The following is a 20,293-nucleotide window of genomic DNA, read 5'->3' on the forward strand; positions in this document are numbered from 1 at the left end:
CCTGAGCCGGGGCCACAGAGGCCCCTCCCTCCTCCCGGGCAGCTCCTCTCCAGACCTCAGTTTCCTCCCCTGCCAGCCGGGGCTGGGGGCTGTAGCAGGGGCCCCTCAGGCTCCGGCCCCCCGATGGTCTCGGGTGGGAGCAAGTCCGGCTCCGGGCAGCTGCTTCCCGGCTCCTCCCGCAGCCCCCGGCTCTCGGCCCTTCCTCCCAAGCGCTCTCGCACGGCTTGTACGCGCCGCGTCCTGCTTGCGTCTCGGACACTGGGCCTGACGGCCAGTGGGCGCTTGTAACTGCGCCGGGGAGGGGGGATGGAACCCCAAGGGCGTGGGGCAGACAAGGGTTCCAAGGTGGAGCTTCCCGGTTTTCTTCTTCTCCAGGGAGGCTCCTTCCTGGGCTCCCTGGACGTCAGCACTCATGCGTTTCCTGAGTACCTACTGTGTGCTCCGGAACAGCTCCCGTCCTCGGGGGGCCCATAGGAGTTAATGTGAAACTATCAGAGACAACACGAGGTAATTTGGTGAGGAGCCACCCCTGGCAGCTGGGGGGCTCGAGGGGGAAGTCAGGGGAGGCTTCCTGGAGGATGGCGCCCTAGGGCTGGGTGCTGATGAAATGGGGGGAGGGGGGCTAAGAGCTGGAATTGAGGCAGGAGAGCAGTCCAGGCAGGGGGGCACAGCCAAGGCAAAAGCAGGGTGGTGGGAGATCCTGTTGGAGCAGCCAGAAGGCCGATGTGGCTGAGCCCGAGTGGGTGTGAAGGGGCACAGTGTAGGGAGCCAGGATCTGAGCAGGAAGGACCCTGAGTGCCCAGCACAGGGGTTTGTATTTTCTCTTAGAGACAGTAGGGAGGTATGGCACTTTATTGAGCAACAGAGTGACCGCTTGGGCCCTTTGTGGTTTTATGGAGGATGGAGCTGGGAGAAAGGTCAGGAGCACTTGGGGTTGGTCAGTGGCCCAAGAATTACTGAGAGAGTGACTGACTGACCAAAAGGCCACTCCTGCTGGGCCCGGGGAGGACCTCCGGGCAGGGCAGCCCAGACAGGGGCTGAGGCAGGAGGCGGTGACCCGGGAGCCCCCGAAGCCATGGGAACCGTGAGCTCACAATGCCATGGATTGTGGAGGGAGCCGGGAAGGGGGCCCGGCCAGAGTCTTGTGGGAACAGCCACAGTGAGCGGCCACAGATGGATAACGAGCCCACAAAGAAGATGGGGGAGCAGCCAAAAAGGTGGGAGAAGCGGGAGGGGGCAGGGCCCCGAGAATCCCCAAGAAGAGAGCACAGAAGGGGGGACAGTAAGCAGAATCAAAAGCAGTTACAAGGTCAAGGAAGAAGGGAGGAAAGGAGGGAGGGAAGGAAGAAGGAAGGAAGGAAAAAAAGGAAGGAAGAATGAATGTAGGAAGAATGGATGGAGGGAGGAAGGGAGGGAGAAAAGAATGGAAGGAGGGAAGGGGAAAAGAAGGAGGGAGGGAAGGAAGAAGGAAGGAAGGAAGAATGAATGGAGGAAGGGAGGGAGAGAGAAAAGAATGGAAGGAGGGAAGGGGAAAGGAAGAAGGAAGGAAGGAAGAGAAAAGGAAGGAAGAATGGATGGAGGGAGGGAGGGAGAAAAGAATGGAAGGAGGGAAGGGGAAAGGAAGGAGAGAGGGAAGGAAGAAGGAAGGAAGGAAGAATGAATGGAGGGAGGGAGAAAAGAATGGAAGGAGGGATGGAAGGAAGAATGTCGGAAGAATGGATGGAGGGAGGGAGAAAGGAAAGAATGAAAGAAGGGAAGGGGAAAGGAAGGAGGGAGGGAAGGAATGAAGGAAGAGAGGAAGGGAGAAAGGGAAAGAAGAATGGAAAAAGCAAAGGGAAAAGAGGAAGGGAGGGAGGAAAGGAAGGAAAAGAAGAATGGAAGGAAGGGGAGGAGAAAGGAAGGATGAAGGGAGGGAGGAAGGGGAAGGAAGGAAGAATAGATAGATGGAGGAGGGGAAGGAGAGAGGGAAGAAGGATAGAGGACGAGAAAGAAGGGAAGGATGGACAGATGAATGGAGGAAAAGAGGGAGGGAGGGAAGGAAGAAGGAAAGGAAAGAAATATGGATGAATGGAAGGAGAGGGGGGAGAACAAAGGATGGATGGATAAAGGGAGGAAAGGAAGGATGGAAGAATGGATGGAAGGAAAGGAGGGATGGAGGGAAGGCTGGATGAATAGATAGAGAGAGAAGGAAGGAAGGAAGGATGCATGGATGGGTTAGTAAATGGACCTTCTTAAGCATTCGCCAGGTTCTGACACCGAGGCAGGCCCTCAGTGCTGTGTACATGTAGGAGTGCAGGTCCTGGGTGCGAGTCGTACCTCCCACAAGCTTGCGCGAGGACATCCCCACGTTTCAGGGATGCTGCTGTGACCCACGGCTCCTGCTCTTGGTTTCCCCCTTGGGGTTCCCGCGGAGCTGCCGGATTGCCCCTCCACCTCGGGGCCGCTCAGGGAGGCCACCTTCCGCCCGGTCCGAGCATCCACGCCGGCCCGTCCGGCCCTTGGCCACATCCTGCTCAGACCACGGGTCCTGGCTCCGGGCTGCCTCCGACTGGACCGGGCGCCCCCCACCCCCTCACCCCCAGCCTCCTTCAGCTTAGCTCTTCTCTCCCTGAGGGCAGGGCCTAGTACTTCACATTCGCAGGGCCTGGTACACAGCAGGTGCTTAGTAAAAGTCCACTGAGTCAAAGTGTTGCTGAGGCCGCCTGACAGGAGACAGGATCTGCTTAATGGGAGGCTGGGATTGGGCAGGAGTGAGCCCGAGGAGGAGGAAGCTGTGGGCGCCTGGGGAGCACCGGGGCAGAGGCGGAGGGGGAGGGGAGCGGCCCTAAGGGGGCCTGGGGGGGGCAGAGGCGGAGAGGGGGGGATCAGCCCTAAGGGGACCTGGGGGGGGCAGAGGCTCCATGGTGACCACGCTCTCTCATCTCCCTCCAGTTACCCGTACAGTGAAGACTCGAGCCAAGGGAAGCAGTACATGAACACCCGGTGTCCGGCCTGGTGCGACCGGATCCTCATGTCCCCATCAGCCAAGGAGCTGATCCTGAGAGTGAGTGTCCCGGGGCCTCCTGGGGGAAGGGGGCGGGGCCTGCACGGCCTGGCAGGAGCACACACATGCACACTTACAGCCCCCCCACTCGCCCCCCTCCCTCGGTGGGGGCCTGGGAGCCCTCCCCCTGCCTGGCCCAGCTGGCCGGCTCCGGTCCCATCTCTCCGGGAGCCAGGCCGGTGTCGCCCGGCGCCCATTTTGGGTCCGGGGCTTCCCAGGGTTTGGAGCCGAGTCTGGATGGATGGGAAGTTTCCAAATGGGCCGGGGAGGCTCCTCGGGGCTGGCAGGGGCTGCAGGGCCTGGGCACCTCCCGCGGGGCGTCAGGGCCCTTGCTCCCTCTGCTCTCTGCTGTGCCTCGGGGGTAGGCTTTGGGAGCAGGAGCCCCAGGCTGGCCTGCATTTGGGGCAGGGTCTGTCAGCCGCTGCAGGGGGGGCCTGGGCCCCTCCCTCCTCATCTGGAGAACAGGGAAGAAGAGAATCCCGCCCCTGCCTCCGACAGCCCGGGGGACCGTGGCCGTCATCCTCCGGTTTGTGCCTCGGTTTCCCCCTCTGTAGCACGCTGTCCCCGAGGAGCAGACGAGGGAGCGGCGGCCGCTGTCTGTCTGTCTGTCCCTCGCTCCCTCTCCTTGCTCCGGGCAAGGGCCACGCCCAGAGCCTCCAGCTCTAATCCCAAACTCGCAAACGAGTCGTCGGTGGGCTAAGGACTTTCTTCAAATAAAGCGTCATTTGGAGAAAATGACCCGGTGATTGAGTGCAGTGGATTCTGGGAAATGCCCCGCTCTCCCGCTCCCTGCCCAGGGCTGGGCCGGCCCCGCTTTAACCTGGAGGGAAATGTTTGTCGCGCGGCCCTCCCAGACAATCAATACCTGGATTGGTTTTGTCAGCGCCTGCCTTGAGAAAATCCTAATTAAATGCCTCGATTCGTCACGGACAGAGCGGCCCGACACCGGCAGGAGCAGACGCTTTCCAGGAGCCGTGCTGGAGCGCGCCGCTGCGGCTTCCTCCCGGGGCCCCGGACCCTCCCCTGCTGGCGGAGCCGGGGGCGCCTCGGGAAGCGCAGAGCCGGCCCCCACTGGCCCCGAGTTCCAGCCCTCGGCCAAGGACGGGAGGGGCCGCTCTGCTCCAATTAGCCCGAGCGCGGGCGCCGCCCCCTCCCCGCGCCCACGTGCACCAGGCGTTACAGATTGTACCGACACGGGCCCTCATCGATCATCGCACGCTCGGTTACCTCGCCATCATGTTGCGTTCTGCTTCTGCTTCCTGAGCCCTAACACAGCAAAGGTTGCCCGGCGCGCGGGAGCGGCGCGATGCCTGAGAGCGCGCGGTAATGAATGCTCACTGGCGTGGCCGCCGCCGCCGCCGTGATTTGTTTATCTGTCGAAAGATTATGCAGTCGGAAATGCGCCCCCTCGGCTGCCGCGCCGAATTATCAAGTTGCTTTTGACGGATGTTTCCCCACTTGCGGTGGAAGGCGCCCAAGCGTCCCCCGCGGAAGGTCGGCCCCCCCGGGGCACGTCGAGGAGCCCTGACCTTCGGCGCACGCCCGCCTCAAATGGAGTTCGCTTCTAACCGGCCCTCGTGGAAGCTGCCGTTGGCATCGGCTCCCGCCCAGGCGGGCCCGGGACGTCCCCCCGATTCCGGAGCTTCGGGCCTCCCCAGATGTAATTAACGGGGACAAATTGCTTTGTGCAGCGGGAGCGGCTCCGGCTGCCGTCAGGCTCCGATCAGAGAAAATGACAAAAAGATGAGGCGCCTCAATTACACGAGTCGGGGCCTCGCCAGCCGGGAGGGGAAGGAAACAAAACCCCCACGGGAGCGGCCGGTTTGTCTAAGCAGGCTTTGGAATCAGATGTGCTGGGGCTGCCGGGCCCGGCCAATCCCCAGGCCTGCTGCGGCTCGGACCCTCCCCAGGCTCTGCAGTGGCTCGGACCCGCCCCGGACCCCCCTGTGGCTCGGACCCTCCCCAGGCTCTGCAGTGGCTCGGACCCTCCCCGGACCCCTCTGTGGCTCGGACCCTCCCCGGACCCCCCTGTGGCTCAGACCCTCCCCAGGCTCCTCAGCCACACACATCATGTTTGTGTGAGGGGGGCCTCGCACGGCCCACAGCTCCCGGCAGGCAGGAGCTCTGTGGAGGGGATGCTGAAGGCAGCTGGTTAAGGGCATGGGAGGGGCCGGGCCTGTCAGGGACCCCCCAGAAGCAGCTGCAGCCCTGGTTCTGCCCGAGCTCCCTTGCACTCTCGGGGCCAGGCTCAGGCTCGTGGGTCCCCAAACACCTCAGAACCCGAGCCCAGAGACGAAAGGCTGACCCAGCATTCTCCAGTGCCCATTCACACCTCGAAATGAGGTTTTGAAAATCACTTTAACTATTCTATAAGGTAAGTCCGGAATCTTTTGCTGGTCGGTCCTAAGATTGCATCCCGGCCCGGGCCCAGGGGCCTCTCCTCCAGACCTGGGGGGCTCTCCTCCCGGCCCGGGGCCCAGGGGGCTCTCATTTTATATTAAAGCCCCCGTATGTTGATTGGAACGAGGCAGGTGGACCTGGTTCTTCACGGGGGAATAATTGTGCCCGCGTTCGCTGTGGGTTTCGCTTCCTTTCTGAAGCTCCTGTTAGGTGACCGGCAGTGGCCGCAGGGACACAAACAAAGCCTTTGGCTGGGGAGAGCGGGTCCCCCGGCCACGGGAGGGAGACGTCCGGGCCCCTTCCAGAGGGGGAGGCGAGTGGGGTGCTCCGGGCCTTTCTGGGGGGAGCGGTCCTCAGGAGCGCCAGCCCCGTTCCGCAGCTCTTGGCGGGGGCCCCGGGGGCTCTCGGCGACCTCAGCCGCCGTCCCTGTGACTGCCATCCTAGCGTCCCCTCCCCCAGACTCACCTCCCCCTCTCCCCTTTTGCCTTTTCCTAGTCTGAAAACGACGAGAAGATTGTGACATATGACAACATCGGGCCCAATGTCTGCATGGGGGATCACAAGGTATTTAAGACGGCCCCCCAGAAGGCAGCTCGCGTTCCGCTCCCACCTCTTAGCTCGTGGGCCCCGGGAGCGGGGGGAGGGGCACGGGGGATGTGCCCGTTTCCCCCAATGCGAAGGCGCTGCCTTCTCGGGTTCCTGGGTCCCCTCGCTGACAGTGTTAGGCCCCGAGCTCCCGGCCGAGGCCCAGTGGGAGCAGGCCCGAAGCAGGGAGACGGGCGGGCGGGGCCAGCTCCCCCCTCTGTCCCCGACCAGAAGCGGCGCCTGCCGCGTTAACGGGTTCTCTCTGGGCAGCGCGTCGGGGGCAGATGAGGGAGATTGCATTGGAACCTTCTCTCCCATTATCGGGGAATTCCCTGGGAACTCTGAAGTTGGGGGTTCCTCCCTTTGCATGTGGCGATGGCCCTTTGCTACAGAAGAGGCCGGTCCCTTCCCCTCCAGAGGCCGGGTGACGGGCAGCCGCCCGCGGGATCCGAGGGGGGCCCGGGACGGGAGGGAAGGGGAGCTGGGGGATGCAGCACGGCGGCCCCGGCCCTAACGAGCTTCTTCTTGTTCCCCGACGGCAGCCGGTGTTCCTGTCCTTTCGCATCACTCCCGGGGCAGGTAAACCCAGTGCACATATGCACAAGTGTTGTGTCGTGCAGTGACGTGTCGGTAAATATGCCTTTATTACCGTTCCCCTTTGCGCTGCAGCCTTTGTCCCGGGCCGGCCCCCCGCTAACGCCTGCTCCTTCCGCCAGGGAGAAGATGCCAGCGGACCGAGAAGATCTTTCGGGAGACTGCCTTGTAACCTGCCAGGAGGAGGAGGAGGAGGAGGAGGAGGAGGAGAGGAGGAGGAGGAGGAAGGGATAAGCAGTATACTGAAACCCATTATATTTAACAGCTGTATTGATAAACCAGTCCTGAGTGCCACCTTTGTACACTGCTGGCCATACACTCTGCTTCCGCACCAGGGCCCCGTCCACGGAGAGCCTCACATACCTCACTGTCTTGTATGTTCCTGTGACGTCGAGTAGAAACGTGGCGCTTCCGAGGCAGTCACGGTCCTGTTGCCAAAACGCTAATAGCCGGCAGAAGTAGTCTGCCCCGTAGAGCTCGCCGGTCGTGGCCCACGCGGGGACGCTGCTCCCGCCTCCCCGAGCCCGGCGGCGAGCCCGTCCCCCGGACCGTGTAGATAGATAGCAATACTTAGCGACGGCGCGTCCTCGGCCCCGCCTTAGGTAGTCCGTCGTCGCCCCGTTGTGATTTTGACCCCTAGGCCTCGTGTTCCCCCCGTTTCATGTCATTTACTCTACTGCCATGGTCCATGGTTTTTTGAATCACACTGCAGCTGCTTTCCATTTTTATATATATATATAAATATATATAAATATATATACTTTTTAAAGATAATTTATAAATCTTACCAAAACCTATGCTAACTATACTTTCCAGTCTGAACGCCCGAGCGAGGCGGAAGCCGCTCCTGGTGGAGCCCGAGGGTTAGTCAGTCCCCTGCGTACCAGCCGCCAGAACCTTTAGATGAAGCCCCGTGATCCCCCGCGCCCCGGGTGGCCAAGGAGGGCCCCTCCCCCAGCCCGACTCCGGAGGAGCGGCGACGGCGGGGCCGGGGGGTCCCGGGTCCCCTGTCCTTGGTGCCAAGTGGTCTCGGTGACGCGAGAGGCAACCCCGGAGAAATCAGAGCGGCCCCTCTGCTTCCCACAGAAACGCTTCTCCCTGCGGGTGGGGCCCCCGGCCCGCGCCCCCCGCCCACGAGCTCACCTTCTGTCGCCAGAGCTCTCCCCCAGCCCCCCGCCCCCCAAGCTCGGTACAACATTAAAAGGCGATTAGCGAGTCTGTTGGCGAAACACAAGCGTGGGTTTTATCGATTGCATTTAGAACACTACAGAGTTCACGGACTGGGTGAGGGCGCCCGGCAGGCGCCGGACGGGGCATAAATCACTACGAGCCGGTCTGCCCCGGGGGCTGGGCGGCGGCTCTGCCCCGGGCGCGCTCGGCCTCAGCGCGGGTCATTCTCTTGATCGTGAATGTCACTTGTGAAATAACTTGGAAGGCCTTGAGAAATGAGAACTCTGTTCTCGAGCAATAAAACTGATCTTGGTGACGGTGTTTCTCCGTGTTTTGTTTTGCCGCTTTCCCAGGAGGCCCATTGGGAGCAGTCGGCGGCTCGCCTCAGTTAAAGAGCAGCGTCGATCTGCCCTGTTTATGGCCGGGCTGGGCCCAGGGCCCCGATTGTGACGTTGGGGGACGGCTGGGGCCCGGGGAGAGAGCCTTGGAGGCCTGGGCGGCCGTAGCCATGGGGCCCGAGGCCTTTCCCTCCTTCGATCCCAGCAGCCCCGGGTGGAGCCCAGGGCCTGCCCACCACTTCCCAAGCCCCAATTCCCCTGCCCCAAACCCCTGATTTGGAGGGCGCTGGCAGGACCCCAGGGTGCTCACAAGGAAGCACAAACCCACTTGGGGCAGAATCGCCCATTACTTTGACTCGGCCTTGGAGCACTCGAGGGAATCGGATTTCTGTTTCCGAATTTCTCAGCTTTGTCTCCTGGGTGGGGGCGTCCCCCGGCCCCTTCAGAGGGGGGGACACATCTCCGGGGTCTGCTCCCTGATCGCCACCCGATTTTGCAAGCCCGAGTCCTCTCCCTGTGCTGTCTGTGGCCCCCCAGCCATGGAGTACAAGCTGCTCTGGCCGAGAGCCCCGCCCGGGGCCCGCACTTGGAAGCGAGTCCCTCCGAGCTTAGCCAGGCTGGGCCGCGGATGATCGGCGACGGACGGGCCCGGTTCCGTCGAGTGCTGACGGGACCGACCGTCCAGAGAGGGGGCCTGGACTCCTCAGCGCTTCCCCCTCCTCTCTCCTCCCCCCTGGGCCCCGCTTGGCGCCCGTGCTCAGTGCGGCCTCCAGAAGCCAGGCTGCCACCGGACATGGGCGGGGAGATCCCCAGAACCGGCTCCTCGGCCTCGGGTCCTCGTCCGGAGCACGGGGTTGGGCTTCAGGCTGAGGAGGCGCCCCCCGTATTCCAAAGGCATCAAACCCAGAGCGATCCGGGAAGTCGTCCGTGGGCTCGGTGCGTAAACGCAGCCCCCCCGGAGCAACCAGCAGCAGCTGTAAGATGGGGCATTTCCACCACCACGTTGGAACCAATCAGCCCACGAGCGGCCCCCCGGCTGGGGCGGCTGGGGCCGGGGTACCCCATGTCCCACATCACATGGGCAGAGGCTTCTAAGCGTGGCTAGGGACCCTCAGGTCCATCACCCCCAAACTGACGGACAGGAGGCCCTTGGAGGTTGGGAGACTGGTCCCCAGTCGTGCAAGTGAACGGGTACCCAGCCCCCTGATTCCCACCCCCCTGATTCCCGGCCCCCCTGATTCCTGGCTCTCCTGATTCCCAGCCCCCTGATTCCCAACCCCCTGATTCCTGGCTCTCCTGATTCCCAGCCCCCTGATTCCCAGTCCCCTTGATTCCCGGCCCCCCTGATTCCTGGCTCCCCTGATTCCCTGCCCCCTGATTCCCTGCCCCCTGATTCCCAGCCCCCTGATTCCTGGCTCTCCTGATTCCCAGCCCCCTGATTCCCACCCCCCTGATTCCTGGCTCCCCTGATTCCCGGCCCCCCTGATTCCCAGCCCCCGATTCCCGCTCTCCTGATTCCCGCCCCCCTGATCCCCAAGGTTCCCTTCCTATGAACTAGCCTGATGCTACAAAGTGATATGCTCTAAGGCTGGGGCCCTTTAAGTGAGGAAAGAAAGGAAGTTATTTTTTTTAAATCTTGTCCCTTTGCTCTTCCTGTTGGAAAGCATAGAAAATCACCTGGATTTGGCCATCTGCTCAGACAGCCCTCCCCCTTCCCCTTGTGAGCTGGGTTTGGGGAAGTACAAGCCTCTCTCCCATCTTGGGACTCTGAGCCAGGCCCGCCCCTTACCCCTGGTACAAGCCGGGCCCCTCCCACAAACCCCTATCCCTTCCCCTTACCTCCCCCCCAGACCCTGTCAACAAACCTCAGCCAAATGAGCTGCACGGGCAGCGGGCAGCGGGCAACGGGCAGCCTGCACCTAATCCTGCCTCCCCGTGACTGGGGCAGCCACATGTTCCCTCGAACCTCGCTTCACTTGTCTGCAGCAGGTTCGAGAGGCTCCAGCGAGACGGCCCACGGGTGGATCAAACCCTTGGCAAATCGGACGCGGGCCTCGGAGTTCCCCTTGAGGGGGTGGGCGAATGGGGCACGGGCAGGGGAGTGGGGGCAACGAATGCCAGCCTGGCCCAGGTCTCGGGCCCAGTTGTTAGGCTAGGCCGGAGAATCCCAGCTGGAAAACTAGGCCATCAAGAGGTAAACTAGCGGACAGTGGTGGTCCTTCTGGGGTGAGTCGCGTTTGTCAGGGATGACCTTCCAGCCAAGGGCCCGAGGCCTCTTTGTCTTGTGGGAATCTGCCCATCACAGCCCGAGCCCTTTCCCCCAGGGATCTTTGGGGGCCTTGGGGGAGGAACCCCCCCCCCCAATTCTTGCCCTCTCTCCCTCGGCTTATGTATGTCCCGGAGGCTCTCGACAAAATAAGTTAGAATTCGTCACCAACGCACTCGGACAACGTGGATTTGAAAGACGGGTCGTCTGGTGGCCCCCAAAGCTCACCCCCCCCACCTCCGGTAATCGTTCGGTTCCCTGCGGGCAGCAGGTCCCCGGACACAGTCAATGCTCCCTAACGGTGTGGAGAATCTAATTGATGAGCTCTCAAGTTAACATTAATGTCGGCTGGAGAGGGAAAGGGAGGAGAAACCCTTGTGAAACCTGGCCCGGGTCCTCCCAGCCACCGTGGGAGTTAGGGACCACAGCCACCATTCCCCTTTTACGTTTGGGGAAGCTAAGCCACGGCTCTTCCTTCCTTGGCAGCCCCCGAGCACGGGCAGCTGGTGGCAGAGGGAGCGGGCGCCAGGCGTGGCTGCCTCCGGATGGGGCTTCCTTCACGTTCCCGAGGGACCGGAGCCGACTTCTGCTCCTGCCCCCAGTGACTGGGCCCAAGCGCGGGGCCTGGACTCCTCAGCGCTTCCCCCTCCTCTCTCCTCCCCCCTGGGCCCCGCTTGGCGCCCGTGCTCAGTGCGGCCTCCAGAAGCCAGGCTGCCACCGGACATGGGCGGGGAGATCCCCAGAACCGGCTCCTCGGCCTCGGGTCCTTGTCCGGAGCACGGGGTTGGGCTTCAGGCTGAGGAGGCGCCCCCCGTATTCCAAAGGCATCAAACCCAGAGCGATCCGGGAAGTCGTCCGTGGGCTCGGTGCGTAAACGCAGCCCCCCCGGAGCAACCAGCAGCAGCTGTAAGATGGGGCGTTTCCACCACCACGTTGGAACCGAGCGGCCCACAAGCGGCCCCCCGGCTGGGGCGGCTGGGGCCGGGGTACCCCATGTCCCACATCACATGGGCAGAGGCTTCTAAGCGTGGCTAGGGACCCTCAGGTCCATCACCCCCAAACTGACGGACAGGAGGCCCTTGGAGGTTGGGAGACTGGTCCCCAGTCGTGCAAGTGAACGGGTACCCAGCCCCCCTGATTCCCACCCCCCTGATTCCCGGCCCCCCTGATTCCTGGCTCTCCTGATTCCCAGCCCCCTGATTCCCAACCCCCTGATTCCTGGCTCTCCTGATTCCCAGCCCCCTGATTCCCAGTCCCCTTGATTCCCGGCCCCCCTGATTCCTGGCTCCCCTGATTCCCTGCCCCCTGATTCCCTGCCCCCTGATTCCCAGCCCCCTGATTCCTGGCTCTCCTGATTCCCAGCCCCCTGATTCCCACCCCCCTGATTCCTGGCTCCCCTGATTCCCGGCCCCCCTGATTCCCAGCCCCCGATTCCCGCTCTCCTGATTCCCGGCCCCCCTGATCCCCAAGGTTCCCTTCCTATGAACTAGCCTGATGCTACAAAGTGATATGCTCTAAGGCTGGGGCCCTTTAAGTGAGGAAAGAAAGGAAGTTATTTTTTTTAAATCTTGTCCCTTTGCTCTTCCTGTTGGAAAGCATAGAAAATCACCTGGATTTGGCCATCTGCTCAGACAGCCCTCCCCCTTCCCCTTGTGAGCTGGGTTTGGGGAAGTACAAGCCTCTCTCCCATCTTGGGACTCTGAGCCAGGCCCGCCCCTTACCCCTGGTACAAGCCGGGCCCCTCCCACAAACCCCTATCCCTTCCCCTTACCTCCCCCCCAGACCCTGTCAACAAACCTCAGCCAAATGAGCTGCACGGGCAGCGGGCAGCCTGCACCTAATCCTGCCTCCCCGTGACTGGGGCAGCCACATGTTCCCTCGAACCTCGCTTCACTTGTCTGTAGCAGGTTCAAGAGGCTCCAGCGAGACGGCCCACGGGTGGATCAAACCCTTGGCAAATCGGACGCGGGCCTCGGAGTTCCCCTTGAGGGGGTGGGCGAATGGGGCACGGGCAGGGGAGTGGGGGCAACGAATGCCAGCTGGCCCAGGTCTCGGGCCCAGTTGTTAGGCTAGGCCGGAGAATCCCAGCTGGAAAACTAGGCCATCAAGAGGTAAACTAGCGGACAGTGGTGGTCCTTCTGGGGTGAGTCGCGTTTGTCAGGGATGACCTTCCAGCCAAGGGCCCGAGGCCTCTTTGTCTTGTGGGAATCTGCCCATCACAGCCCGAGCCCTTTCCCCCAGGGATCTTTGGGGGCCTTGGGGGAGGAACCCCCCCCCCCAATTCTTGCCCTCTCTCCCTCGGCTTATGTATGTCCCAAAGGCTCTTGACAAAATAAGTTAGAATTCGTCACCAACGCACTCGGACAATGTGGATTTGAAGGACGGGTCGTCTGGTGGCCCCCAAAGCTCACCGCCCCCACCTCCGGTAATCGTTCGGTTCCCTGCGGGCAGCAGGTCCCCGGACACAGTCAATGCTCCCTAACGGTGTGGAGAATCTAATTGATGAGCTCTCAAGTTAACATTAATGTCGGCTGGAGAGGGAAAGGGAGGAGAAACCCTTGTGAAACCTGGCCCGGGTCCTCCCAGCCACCGTGGGAGTTAGGGACCACAGCCACCATTCCCCTTTTACGTTTGGGGAAGCTAAGCCACGGCTCTTCCTTCCTTGGCAGCCCCCGAGCACGGGCAGCTGGTGGCAGAGGGAGCGGGCGCCAGGCGTGGCTGCCTCCGGATGGGGCTTCCTTCACGTTCCCGAGGGACCGGAGCCGACTTCTGCTCCTGCCCCCAGTGACTGGGCCCAAGCGCGGCGCCTGGACTCGGGAAGTCATTGTTGTGGTCAGTCACGTCTGCCTCTGACCCAGGTGGGTTTGGGGGCTTTTTGGGCAAAGATATTGGAGTGGTTGCGTTTCCTTCCCAGACAAGGAAACTGAGGCAAACTTGCCCAGTCACCCAACTCCTAAGGATCCAGGGCAGTTTTGAACTCAGGAGGATGAGTTCTCCCAGACTCAAGGACAGGCAGGCTGCCAAGCAGGTGCCAATGGAGTTCAAAGCTGGCAATGCATGCGGGACCTCGGGCAAGTCCCTTCACCCCATTGGCCGTGACTGAATAAGAACTCAGTCGGGCCCCACAGCCGATGCTGGGCTTTTCTCAGAGCTTTTCTGGACTTGCCCAGAGGTGAAGGGGAGGCAGACCCCAGTCCTGATGGGCCTGCTGTCCCAGTCCTGATGGGCCTGCTGTCCCAGTCCTGATGGGCCTGCTGCCCTAGTCTCCGAGCTAGTCAGTGGGGAAGGGGAGGCAGACCCCAGTCCTGATGGGCCTGCTGCCCTAGTCTCTGAGCTAGTGAGTGATGAAGGTGAGGCAGACCCCAGTCCTGATGGGCCTGCTGTCCCAGTCCTGATGGGCCTGCTGTCCCAGTCCTGATGGGCCTGCCGCCCCAGTCCTGATGGGCCTGCCGCCCTAGTCTCTGAGCTAGTGAGTGATGAAGGTGAGGCAGACCCCAGTCCTGATGGGCCTGCTGCCCTAGTCTCCGAGCTAGTCAGTGGGGAAGGGGAGGCAGACCCCAGTCCTGATGGGCCTGCTGCCCTAGTCTCCGAGCTAGTGAGTGATGAAGGTGAGGCAGACCCCAGTCCTGATGGGTCTGCCGCCCTAGTCTCCGAGCTAGTGAGTGATGAAGGTGAGGCAGACCCCAGTCCTGGTGGGCCTGCCGCCCTAGTCTCCGAGCTAGTCAGTGGGGAAGGGGAGGCAGACCCCAGTCCTGGTGGGCCTGCTGTCCCAGTCCTGATGGGCCTGCCGCCCTAGTCTCCGAGCTAGTGAGTGATGAAGGTGAGGCAGACCCCAGTCCTGGTGGGCCTGCCGCCCTAGTCTCCGAGCTAGTCAGTGGGGAAGGGGAGGCAGACCCCAGTCCTGGTGGGCCTGCCGCCCTAGTCTCCAAACTAGTCAGTGGGGAAGGGGAGGCAAACCCCAGTCCTGATGGGCCTGCCGCCCTAGTCTCTGAGCTAGTCAGTGGGGAAGGGGAGGCAGACCCCAGTCCTGGTGGGCCTGCCGCCCTAGTCTCCGAGCTAGTGAGTGACGAAGGTGAGGCAGACCCCAGTCCTGGTGGGCCTGCCGCCCTAGTCTCCGAGCTAGTGAGTGATGAAGGTGAGGCAGACCCCAGTCCTGATGGGCCTGCCGCCCTAGTCTCCGAGCTAGTGAGTGATGAAGGTGAGGCAGACCCCAGTCCTGGTGGGCCTGCCGCCCTAGTCTCCGAGCTAGTCAGTGGGGAAGGGGAGGCAGACCCCAGTCCTGGTGGGCCTGCTGTCCCAGTCCTGATGGCCTGCCGCCCTAGTCTCCGAGCTAGTGAGTGATGAAGGTGAGGCAGACCCCAGTCCTGGTGGGCCTGCCGCCCTAGTCTCCGAGCTAGTCAGTGGGGAAGGGGAGGCAGACCCCAGTCCTGGTGGGCCTGCCGCCCTAGTCTCCAAACTAGTCAGTGGGGAAGGGGAGGCAAACCCCAGTCCTGATGGGCCTGCCGCCCTAGTCTCCGAGCTAGTCAGTGGGGAAGGGGAGGCAGACCCCAGTCCTGATGGGCCTGCCGCCCTAGTCTCCGAGCTAGTGAGTGATGAAGGTGAGGCAGACCCCAGTCCTGGTGGGCCTGCTGTCCCAGTCCTGGTGGGCCTGCCGCCCTAGTCTCTGAGCTAGTCAGTGGGGAAGGGGAGGCAGACCCCAGTCCTGGTGGGCCTGCTGCCCTAGTCTCCGAGCTAGTCAGTGGGGAAGGGGAGGCAGACCCCAGTCCTGGTGGGCCTGCTGCCCTAGTCTCCGAGCTAGTCAGTGGGGAAGGGGAGGCAGACCCCAGTCCTGATGGGCCTGCTGCCCTAGTCTCCGAGCTAGTGAGTGATGAAGGTGAGGCAGACCCCAGTCCTGATGGGCCTGCCGCCCTAGTCTCTGAGCTAGTCAGTGGGGAAGGGGAGGCAGACCCCAGTCCTGGTGGGCCTGCCTCCCTAGTCTCCGAGCTAGTGAATGGGGAAGGTGAGGCAGACCCCAGTCCTGGTGGGCCTGCTGTCCTAGTCTCCGAGCTAGTCAGTGGGGAAGGGGAGGCAGACCCCAGTCCTGATGGGCCTGCTGCCCTAGTCTCCGAGCTAGTGAGTGATGAAGGTGAGGCAGACCCCAGTCCTGATGGGCCTGCTGCCCTAGTCTCCGAGCTAGTGAGTGATGAAGGTGAGGTAGACCCCAGTCCTAGTGGGCCTGCTGTCCCAGTCCTGATGGGCCTGCTGCCCTAGTCTCCGAGCTAGTCAGTGGGGAAGGGGAGGCAGATCCCAGTCCTGGTGGGCCTGCCGCCCTAGTCTCCGAGCTAGTCAGTGGGGAAGGGGAGGCAGATCCCAGTCCTGGTGGGCCTGCTGTCCCAGTCCTGGTGGGCCTGCTGCCCTAGTCTCCGAGCTAGTCAGTGGGGAAGGGGAGGCAGACCCCAGTCCTGATGGGCCTGCTGCCCTAGTCTCCGAGCTAGTGAGTGATGAAGGTGAGGCAGACCCCAGTCCTGATGGGCCTGCTGCCCTAGTCTCCGAGCTAGTGAGTGATGAAGGTGAGGTAGACCCCAGTCCTAGTGGGCCTGCTGTCCCAGTCCTGATGGGCCTGCTGCCCTAGTCTCCGAGCTAGTCAGTGGGGAAGGGGAGGCAGACCCCAGTCCTGGTGGGCCTGCCGCCCTAGTCTCCGAGCTAGTCAGTGGGGAAGGGGAGGCAGATCCCAGTCCTGGTGGGCCTGCCGCCCTAGTCTCCGAGCTAGTCAGTGGGGAAGGGGAGGCAGATCCCAGTCCTGGTGGGCTGCTGTCCAGTCCTGGTGGGCCTGCTGCCCTAGTCTCGAGCTAGTCAGTGGGGAAGGGGAGGCAGACCCCAGTCCTGATGGGCCTGCTGCCCTAGTCTCCGAGCTAGTCAGTGGGGAAGGGGAGGCAGACCCCAGTCCTGATGGGCCTGCCGCCCTAGTCTCGAGCTAGTCAGTGGGGAAGGTGAGGCAGACCCCAGTCCTGGTGGGCCTGCCGCCCTAGTCTCCGAGCTAGTGAGTGATGAAGGTGAGGCAGACCCCAGTCCTGTGGGCCTGCTGCCCTAGTCTCCGAGCTAGTGAGTGATGAAGGTGAGGTAGACCCCAGTCCTAGTGGGCCTGCTGTCCAGTCCTGATGGGCCTGCTGCCCTAGTCTCCGAGCTAGTCAGTGGGGAAGGGGAGGCAGATCCCAGTCCTGGTGGGCCTGCCGCCCTAGTCTCCGAGCTAGTCAGTGGGGAAGGGGAGGCAGATCCCAGTCCTGGTGGGCCTGCTGTCCAGTCCTGGTGGGCCTGCTGCCCTAGTCTCTGAGCTAGTCAGTGGGGAAGGGGAGGCAGACCCCAGTCCTGATGGGCCTGCTGCCCTAGTCTCCGAGCTAGTGAGTGATGAAGGTGAGGCAGACCCCAGTCCTGATGGGCCTGCTGCCCTAGTCTCCGAGCTAGTGAGTGATGAAGGTGAGGTAGACCCCAGTCCTAGTGGGCCTGCTGTCCCAGTCCTGATGGGCCTGCTGCCCTAGTCTCTGAGCTAGTCAGTGGGGAAGGGGAGGCAGACCCCAGTCCTGGTGGGCCTGCTGCCCTAGTCTCCGAGCTAGTCAGTGGGGAAGGGGAGGCAGACCCCAGTCCTGGTGGGCCTGCTGCCCTAGTCTCCGAGCTAGTCAGTGGGGAAGGGGAGGCAGACCCCAGTCCTGGTGGGCCTGCTGTCCCAGTCCTGGTGGGCCTGCTGCCCTAGTCTCCGAGCTAGTCAGTGGGGAAGGGGAGGCAGACCCCAGTCCTGATGGGCCTGCTGCCCTAGTCTCCGAGCTAGTCAGTGGGGAAGGGGAGGCAGACCCCAGTCCTGATGGGCCTGCCGCCCTAGTCTCCGAGCTAGTGAGTGATGAAGGTGAGGTAGACCCCAGTCCTGGTGGGCCTGCCGCCCTAGTCTCCGAGCTAGTCAGGGGAAATCTACAAAGAAACCTGGGATAGGGAGAGAAAGGGGCCTTGCGGAGCTGCTGGGGCCTCCAAGCCGGAGCCCTCCCCCCAAAGATTGGACTCTCCAGAGGTCACACAGAGAAGTCCAACTAACCCCGTTCTGGAAAGCTCCGCCTTCTGGGAACTGCTGCCAAGCTGAGGCTCCCTCACAATGCAGGGAATCCGATGGGACTCTTCCTTTCACTGGAGTGGGGGAGGGGAGCTGTCTGTCCTTTGAAATGTCCTTCTGTGTCAGAGGCCAGCTCAGGGGAGCGCTCTGGGCCTTCCTGGGGAGCACCCCTCCCCCCTCTCCAGGTAGTAGCCCTGCTCGGGAAAAGGCAGGCTTGGGTGAGAAGGCCAGGAAGGGCTGCTGGGGCCGGGGGTTAAAGCCCAGAAGATGGGCCCTTGCCCGCCGGGCACTGACCTCACAGGCAGTCTGGAGCAGCCCGGAAGCAGGGGTGGGGAGGGAAGCACTGGCAGGACACGGGCTCTCCCTGCCCCCATGGCACAGGTGGGCAAGGGGCAGCCCAGGGACAGACAGGCGGGGCCCTTTCAGGGGAGGACCCTCCTTTCCCGGCCGGCGGGCTGTGGTGGGGAGGGGGGCTGTCTGCAGAAGGCCACGATGCCGGCTGGGTCAGGAGTGTTGGGGGGGAGGGGCTGGGGCAGAGAGCATGGCCTCCCTCCACCTGGGCAGCGACCTGCAGGGGCTTCCGATTGGGGGGGAGGAACTCCCCGTCGGCTGCCCCTCCCTCCCCTGCTCTGCCGGCCGAGCTGCCCAAGGATGCCTCCAGGCGCTTCCCGGTGGCTGCTTGGGAAGGGGCGTTGGGAGGAGCCGGAGAGAAGTCCAGTGAAAGCTTGGAGAAGGGAGGGAGGGGCTGGTCCAGGAGGGGATGGGGGGGCTGTGGGGGCCAAAGGGAGTTAAGCATCCGACCTCAAAACCCTCGGTCTCCCCTTGCAGATGCCAGGGAACTGGAGAGAGAACAGAGTCTGGGGGGAGGGGGCGGGGAACCCCGAACTCTGGGGCCCGCAGCAGGGGGGATGGGGTGGGGAGTAAGGAACTCTAGGGAGGGCAGGACCGAGGAGCCTGACGCTGGGGAAAGGCTGGTTAGAGGAGGCGCCTTCGAAAAGAGCACCTGAAGGCCCAGCTCTGGGCTCGGTCCCGGCTGGGATTGGCCTCCACGGGCCGCAAGGGCGGACGGGAGATGTCCCACCTTCCCTCAGATTCCTCCTAGACCGAGTCTGCCCAGCGCAGGGCCCCTCAGGCCGCCAGCCTGGCGCACTACGGAGCGGGCGCCCTGCACAGACTCCTGGGGAGCAGGGGAAGGCTGGGGAGAGAGGTCCAGGAAGCTGTGGCAAGACCCGTGGGGTCGCCCGCTGCCCAGTCTGAGGGAGCCTAGTGACATGCGCCGAGGAGGGCTCGAGGGGCAGCAGGACCTCCTTCTTTCTGGTTCTGACTCTGCGTTCTTATATGGGGGGATTTCCGACGGTTTGTTGTCATCTGCCTATTGGTTTCTCTGTCTGTTTGCCTGTCTTTCTGCCTGCCTATCTTGCTGTCTAACTGCCTGTCTGCCTGCCTGTGTCTCTGTCAGCCTGTCTCTGTCAATCTGTCTTTCTGTCTGTCTGTCTGCCTGTCTGTCTGTCTACCTGTCTGCTTGAGTGTTTGTCGGTCTGCCTGTCTCCTCTGCCTCTCTGTCTGCCTATCTTGCTGTCTACCTGTCTGCCTGTCTGTCTGTCAGTCTGTCTGCCTGTCTCTCTTTCTCTGTCTATCAGCCTGTCTGTCAGCCTGTCTCTCTCTGTCAGCCTGTCTGTCTGTCAGCCTGTCTGTCTCTCTGTCAGGCTTTCTGTTTACCTGTCTGTCTGCCTGTCTCTCTCTGTCTGTCAGCCTGTCTGTCTGTCTCTCTGTCAGGCTTTCTGTTTACTTGTCTGTCAGTCTGTCTGCCTGCCTGTCTCTGTCTGTCCGTCTGTCTGTCTCTCTGTCAGGCTTTCTGTTTACCTGTCTGTCTGTCAGTCTGTCTGTCAGCCTGTCAGCCTGTCTGTCTGCCTGTCTCTCTCTGTCTGTCAGCCTTTCTGTTTACCTGTCTGTCAGCCTGTCTCTCTGCCTGTCTCTCTCTGTCAGCCTGTCTGTCTCTCTGTTAGGCTTTCTGTTTACTTGTCTGTCAGTCTGTCTGTCTGCCTGTCTCTGTCTGTCAGCCTGTCTGTCTGCCTGTCTCTCTCTGTCTGTCAGCCTGTCTGTCTCTGTCAGGCTTTCTGTTTACCTGTCTGTCAGCCTGTCTCTCTGCCTGTCTTTCTCTGTCAGCCTGTCAGCCTGTCTGTCTCTCTGTCAGGCTTTCTGTTTATCTGTCAGTCTGTCAGCCTATCTGTCTGCCTGTCTCTCTCTCTGTCTGTCAGCCTGTCTGTCTGTCTCTCTGTCAGGCTTTCTGTTTACTTGTCTCTGTCTGTCTGTCTCTCTGTCAGGCTTTCTGTTTACTTGTCTCTGTCTGTCTGTCTGCCTGTCTCTGTCTGTCAGTCTGTCTGTCTCTCTGTCAGGCTTTCTGTTTACCTGTCTGTCTGTCAGTCTGTCAGCCTGTCTGCCTGTCTCTCTCTATCTGTCAGCCTGTCTGTCTCTCTGTCAGGCTTTCTGTTTACCTGTCTGTCTCAGTTTGTCTGTCAGCCTGTCTGTCTGCCTGTCTCTCTCTGTCTGTCAGCCTGTCTCTCTGTCAGGCTTTCTGTTTCCCTGTCTGTCTCAGTCTGTCAGCCTGTCAGCCTGTCTGTCTGCCTGTCTCTGTCAACCTGTCTGTCTGTATGTCTCCTCAGTCTCTCGGGGTTTCCTTCTCTCTCTCCTCTCTCCTTTGGTTTGTCGGCTTCTGAATCAGGTCTGCGTCAAGGATGGAGCCTGGATCGCAGAGGCACACAGCGGGGAACCCCTCCAGGAGGCTGGGCCCCTGCACCCGACAGACACAGGGGAGTGACTAG

At 62.1% G+C, this 20,293-nt stretch overlaps 3 protein-coding genes across 5 annotated transcripts in view; all 3 read left to right on the forward strand.

Annotated features, from left to right (window-relative positions):
• Positions 1-6,832, forward strand: part of INPP5A (inositol polyphosphate-5-phosphatase A) — a 166,466-nt gene extending 159,634 nt beyond the window's left edge. For 2 of the 3 annotated variants that reach the window (XM_051982792.1, XM_051982795.1), the window contains exons 13-16: positions 2,932-3,043; positions 5,939-6,007; positions 6,571-6,607; positions 6,745-6,817. In XM_051982792.1, the coding sequence (XP_051838752.1) occupies positions 2,932-3,043; positions 5,939-6,007; positions 6,571-6,607; positions 6,745-6,794 (268 nt within the window). In that variant the 3' untranslated portion in view covers positions 6,795-6,817. Of the gene's footprint in view, positions 1-2,931; positions 3,044-5,938; positions 6,008-6,570; positions 6,659-6,744 lie in introns of all 3 variants that reach the window. The other variant, XM_051982793.1, reaches the window with a different exon arrangement.
• A 693-nt stretch (positions 6,833-7,525) lies between these two features.
• LOC127547026 (basic salivary proline-rich protein 2-like) lies at positions 7,526-10,069 on the forward strand. The gene is made up of 5 exons (XM_051973882.1): positions 7,526-7,811; positions 8,146-8,344; positions 8,668-8,983; positions 9,025-9,106; positions 9,981-10,069. Exons 1-5 carry the CDS (start codon positions 7,526-7,528, stop codon positions 10,067-10,069), a joined length of 972 nt encoding a protein of 323 aa, XP_051829842.1.
• Positions 10,070-13,453: 3,384 nt separating this feature from the next.
• LOC127547028 (spidroin-2-like) lies at positions 13,454-20,289 on the forward strand. The gene is made up of 12 exons (XM_051973883.1): positions 13,454-13,467; positions 13,637-13,746; positions 13,855-14,067; positions 14,193-14,594; positions 14,719-14,994; positions 15,057-15,584; positions 15,796-15,945; positions 16,008-16,227; positions 16,343-16,428; positions 16,700-16,849; positions 17,124-17,273; positions 20,135-20,289. The coding sequence occupies exons 1-12, from the start codon at positions 13,454-13,456 to the stop codon at positions 20,287-20,289; spliced, it is 2,454 nt and encodes an 817-aa protein (XP_051829843.1).
• The last annotated feature ends 4 nt before the right edge of the window (positions 20,290-20,293 follow it).

Source organism: Antechinus flavipes, chromosome 2, assembly GCF_016432865.1.
Source record: "Antechinus flavipes isolate AdamAnt ecotype Samford, QLD, Australia chromosome 2, AdamAnt_v2, whole genome shotgun sequence".
Classification (NCBI taxonomy): Eukaryota; Metazoa; Chordata; class Mammalia; order Dasyuromorphia; family Dasyuridae; genus Antechinus; species Antechinus flavipes.

Coding starts and splice junctions, on each gene's coding strand:
- LOC127547026 (XM_051973882.1), top strand. CDS start 7,526: ATGAAGCCCCGTGATCCCCCGCGCCCCGGGTGGCCAAGGAGGGCCCCT. Junction 7,812..8,145: donor CCCCCCGCCCCCCAAGCTCG/GTACAACATTAA, acceptor CCGCTTTCCCAG/GAGGCCCATTGGGAGCAGTC. Junction 9,107..9,980: donor CGGAGCAACCAGCAGCAGCT/GTAAGATGGGGC, acceptor CCTCCCCCCCAG/ACCCTGTCAACAAACCTCAG.
- LOC127547028 (XM_051973883.1), top strand. Junction 16,429..16,699: donor CGAGCTAGTGAGTGATGAAG/GTGAGGCAGACC, acceptor CTGCTGCCCTAG/TCTCTGAGCTAGTCAGTGGG. Junction 17,274..20,134: donor CGAGCTAGTGAGTGATGAAG/GTGAGGTAGACC, acceptor ATGTCTCCTCAG/TCTCTCGGGGTTTCCTTCTC.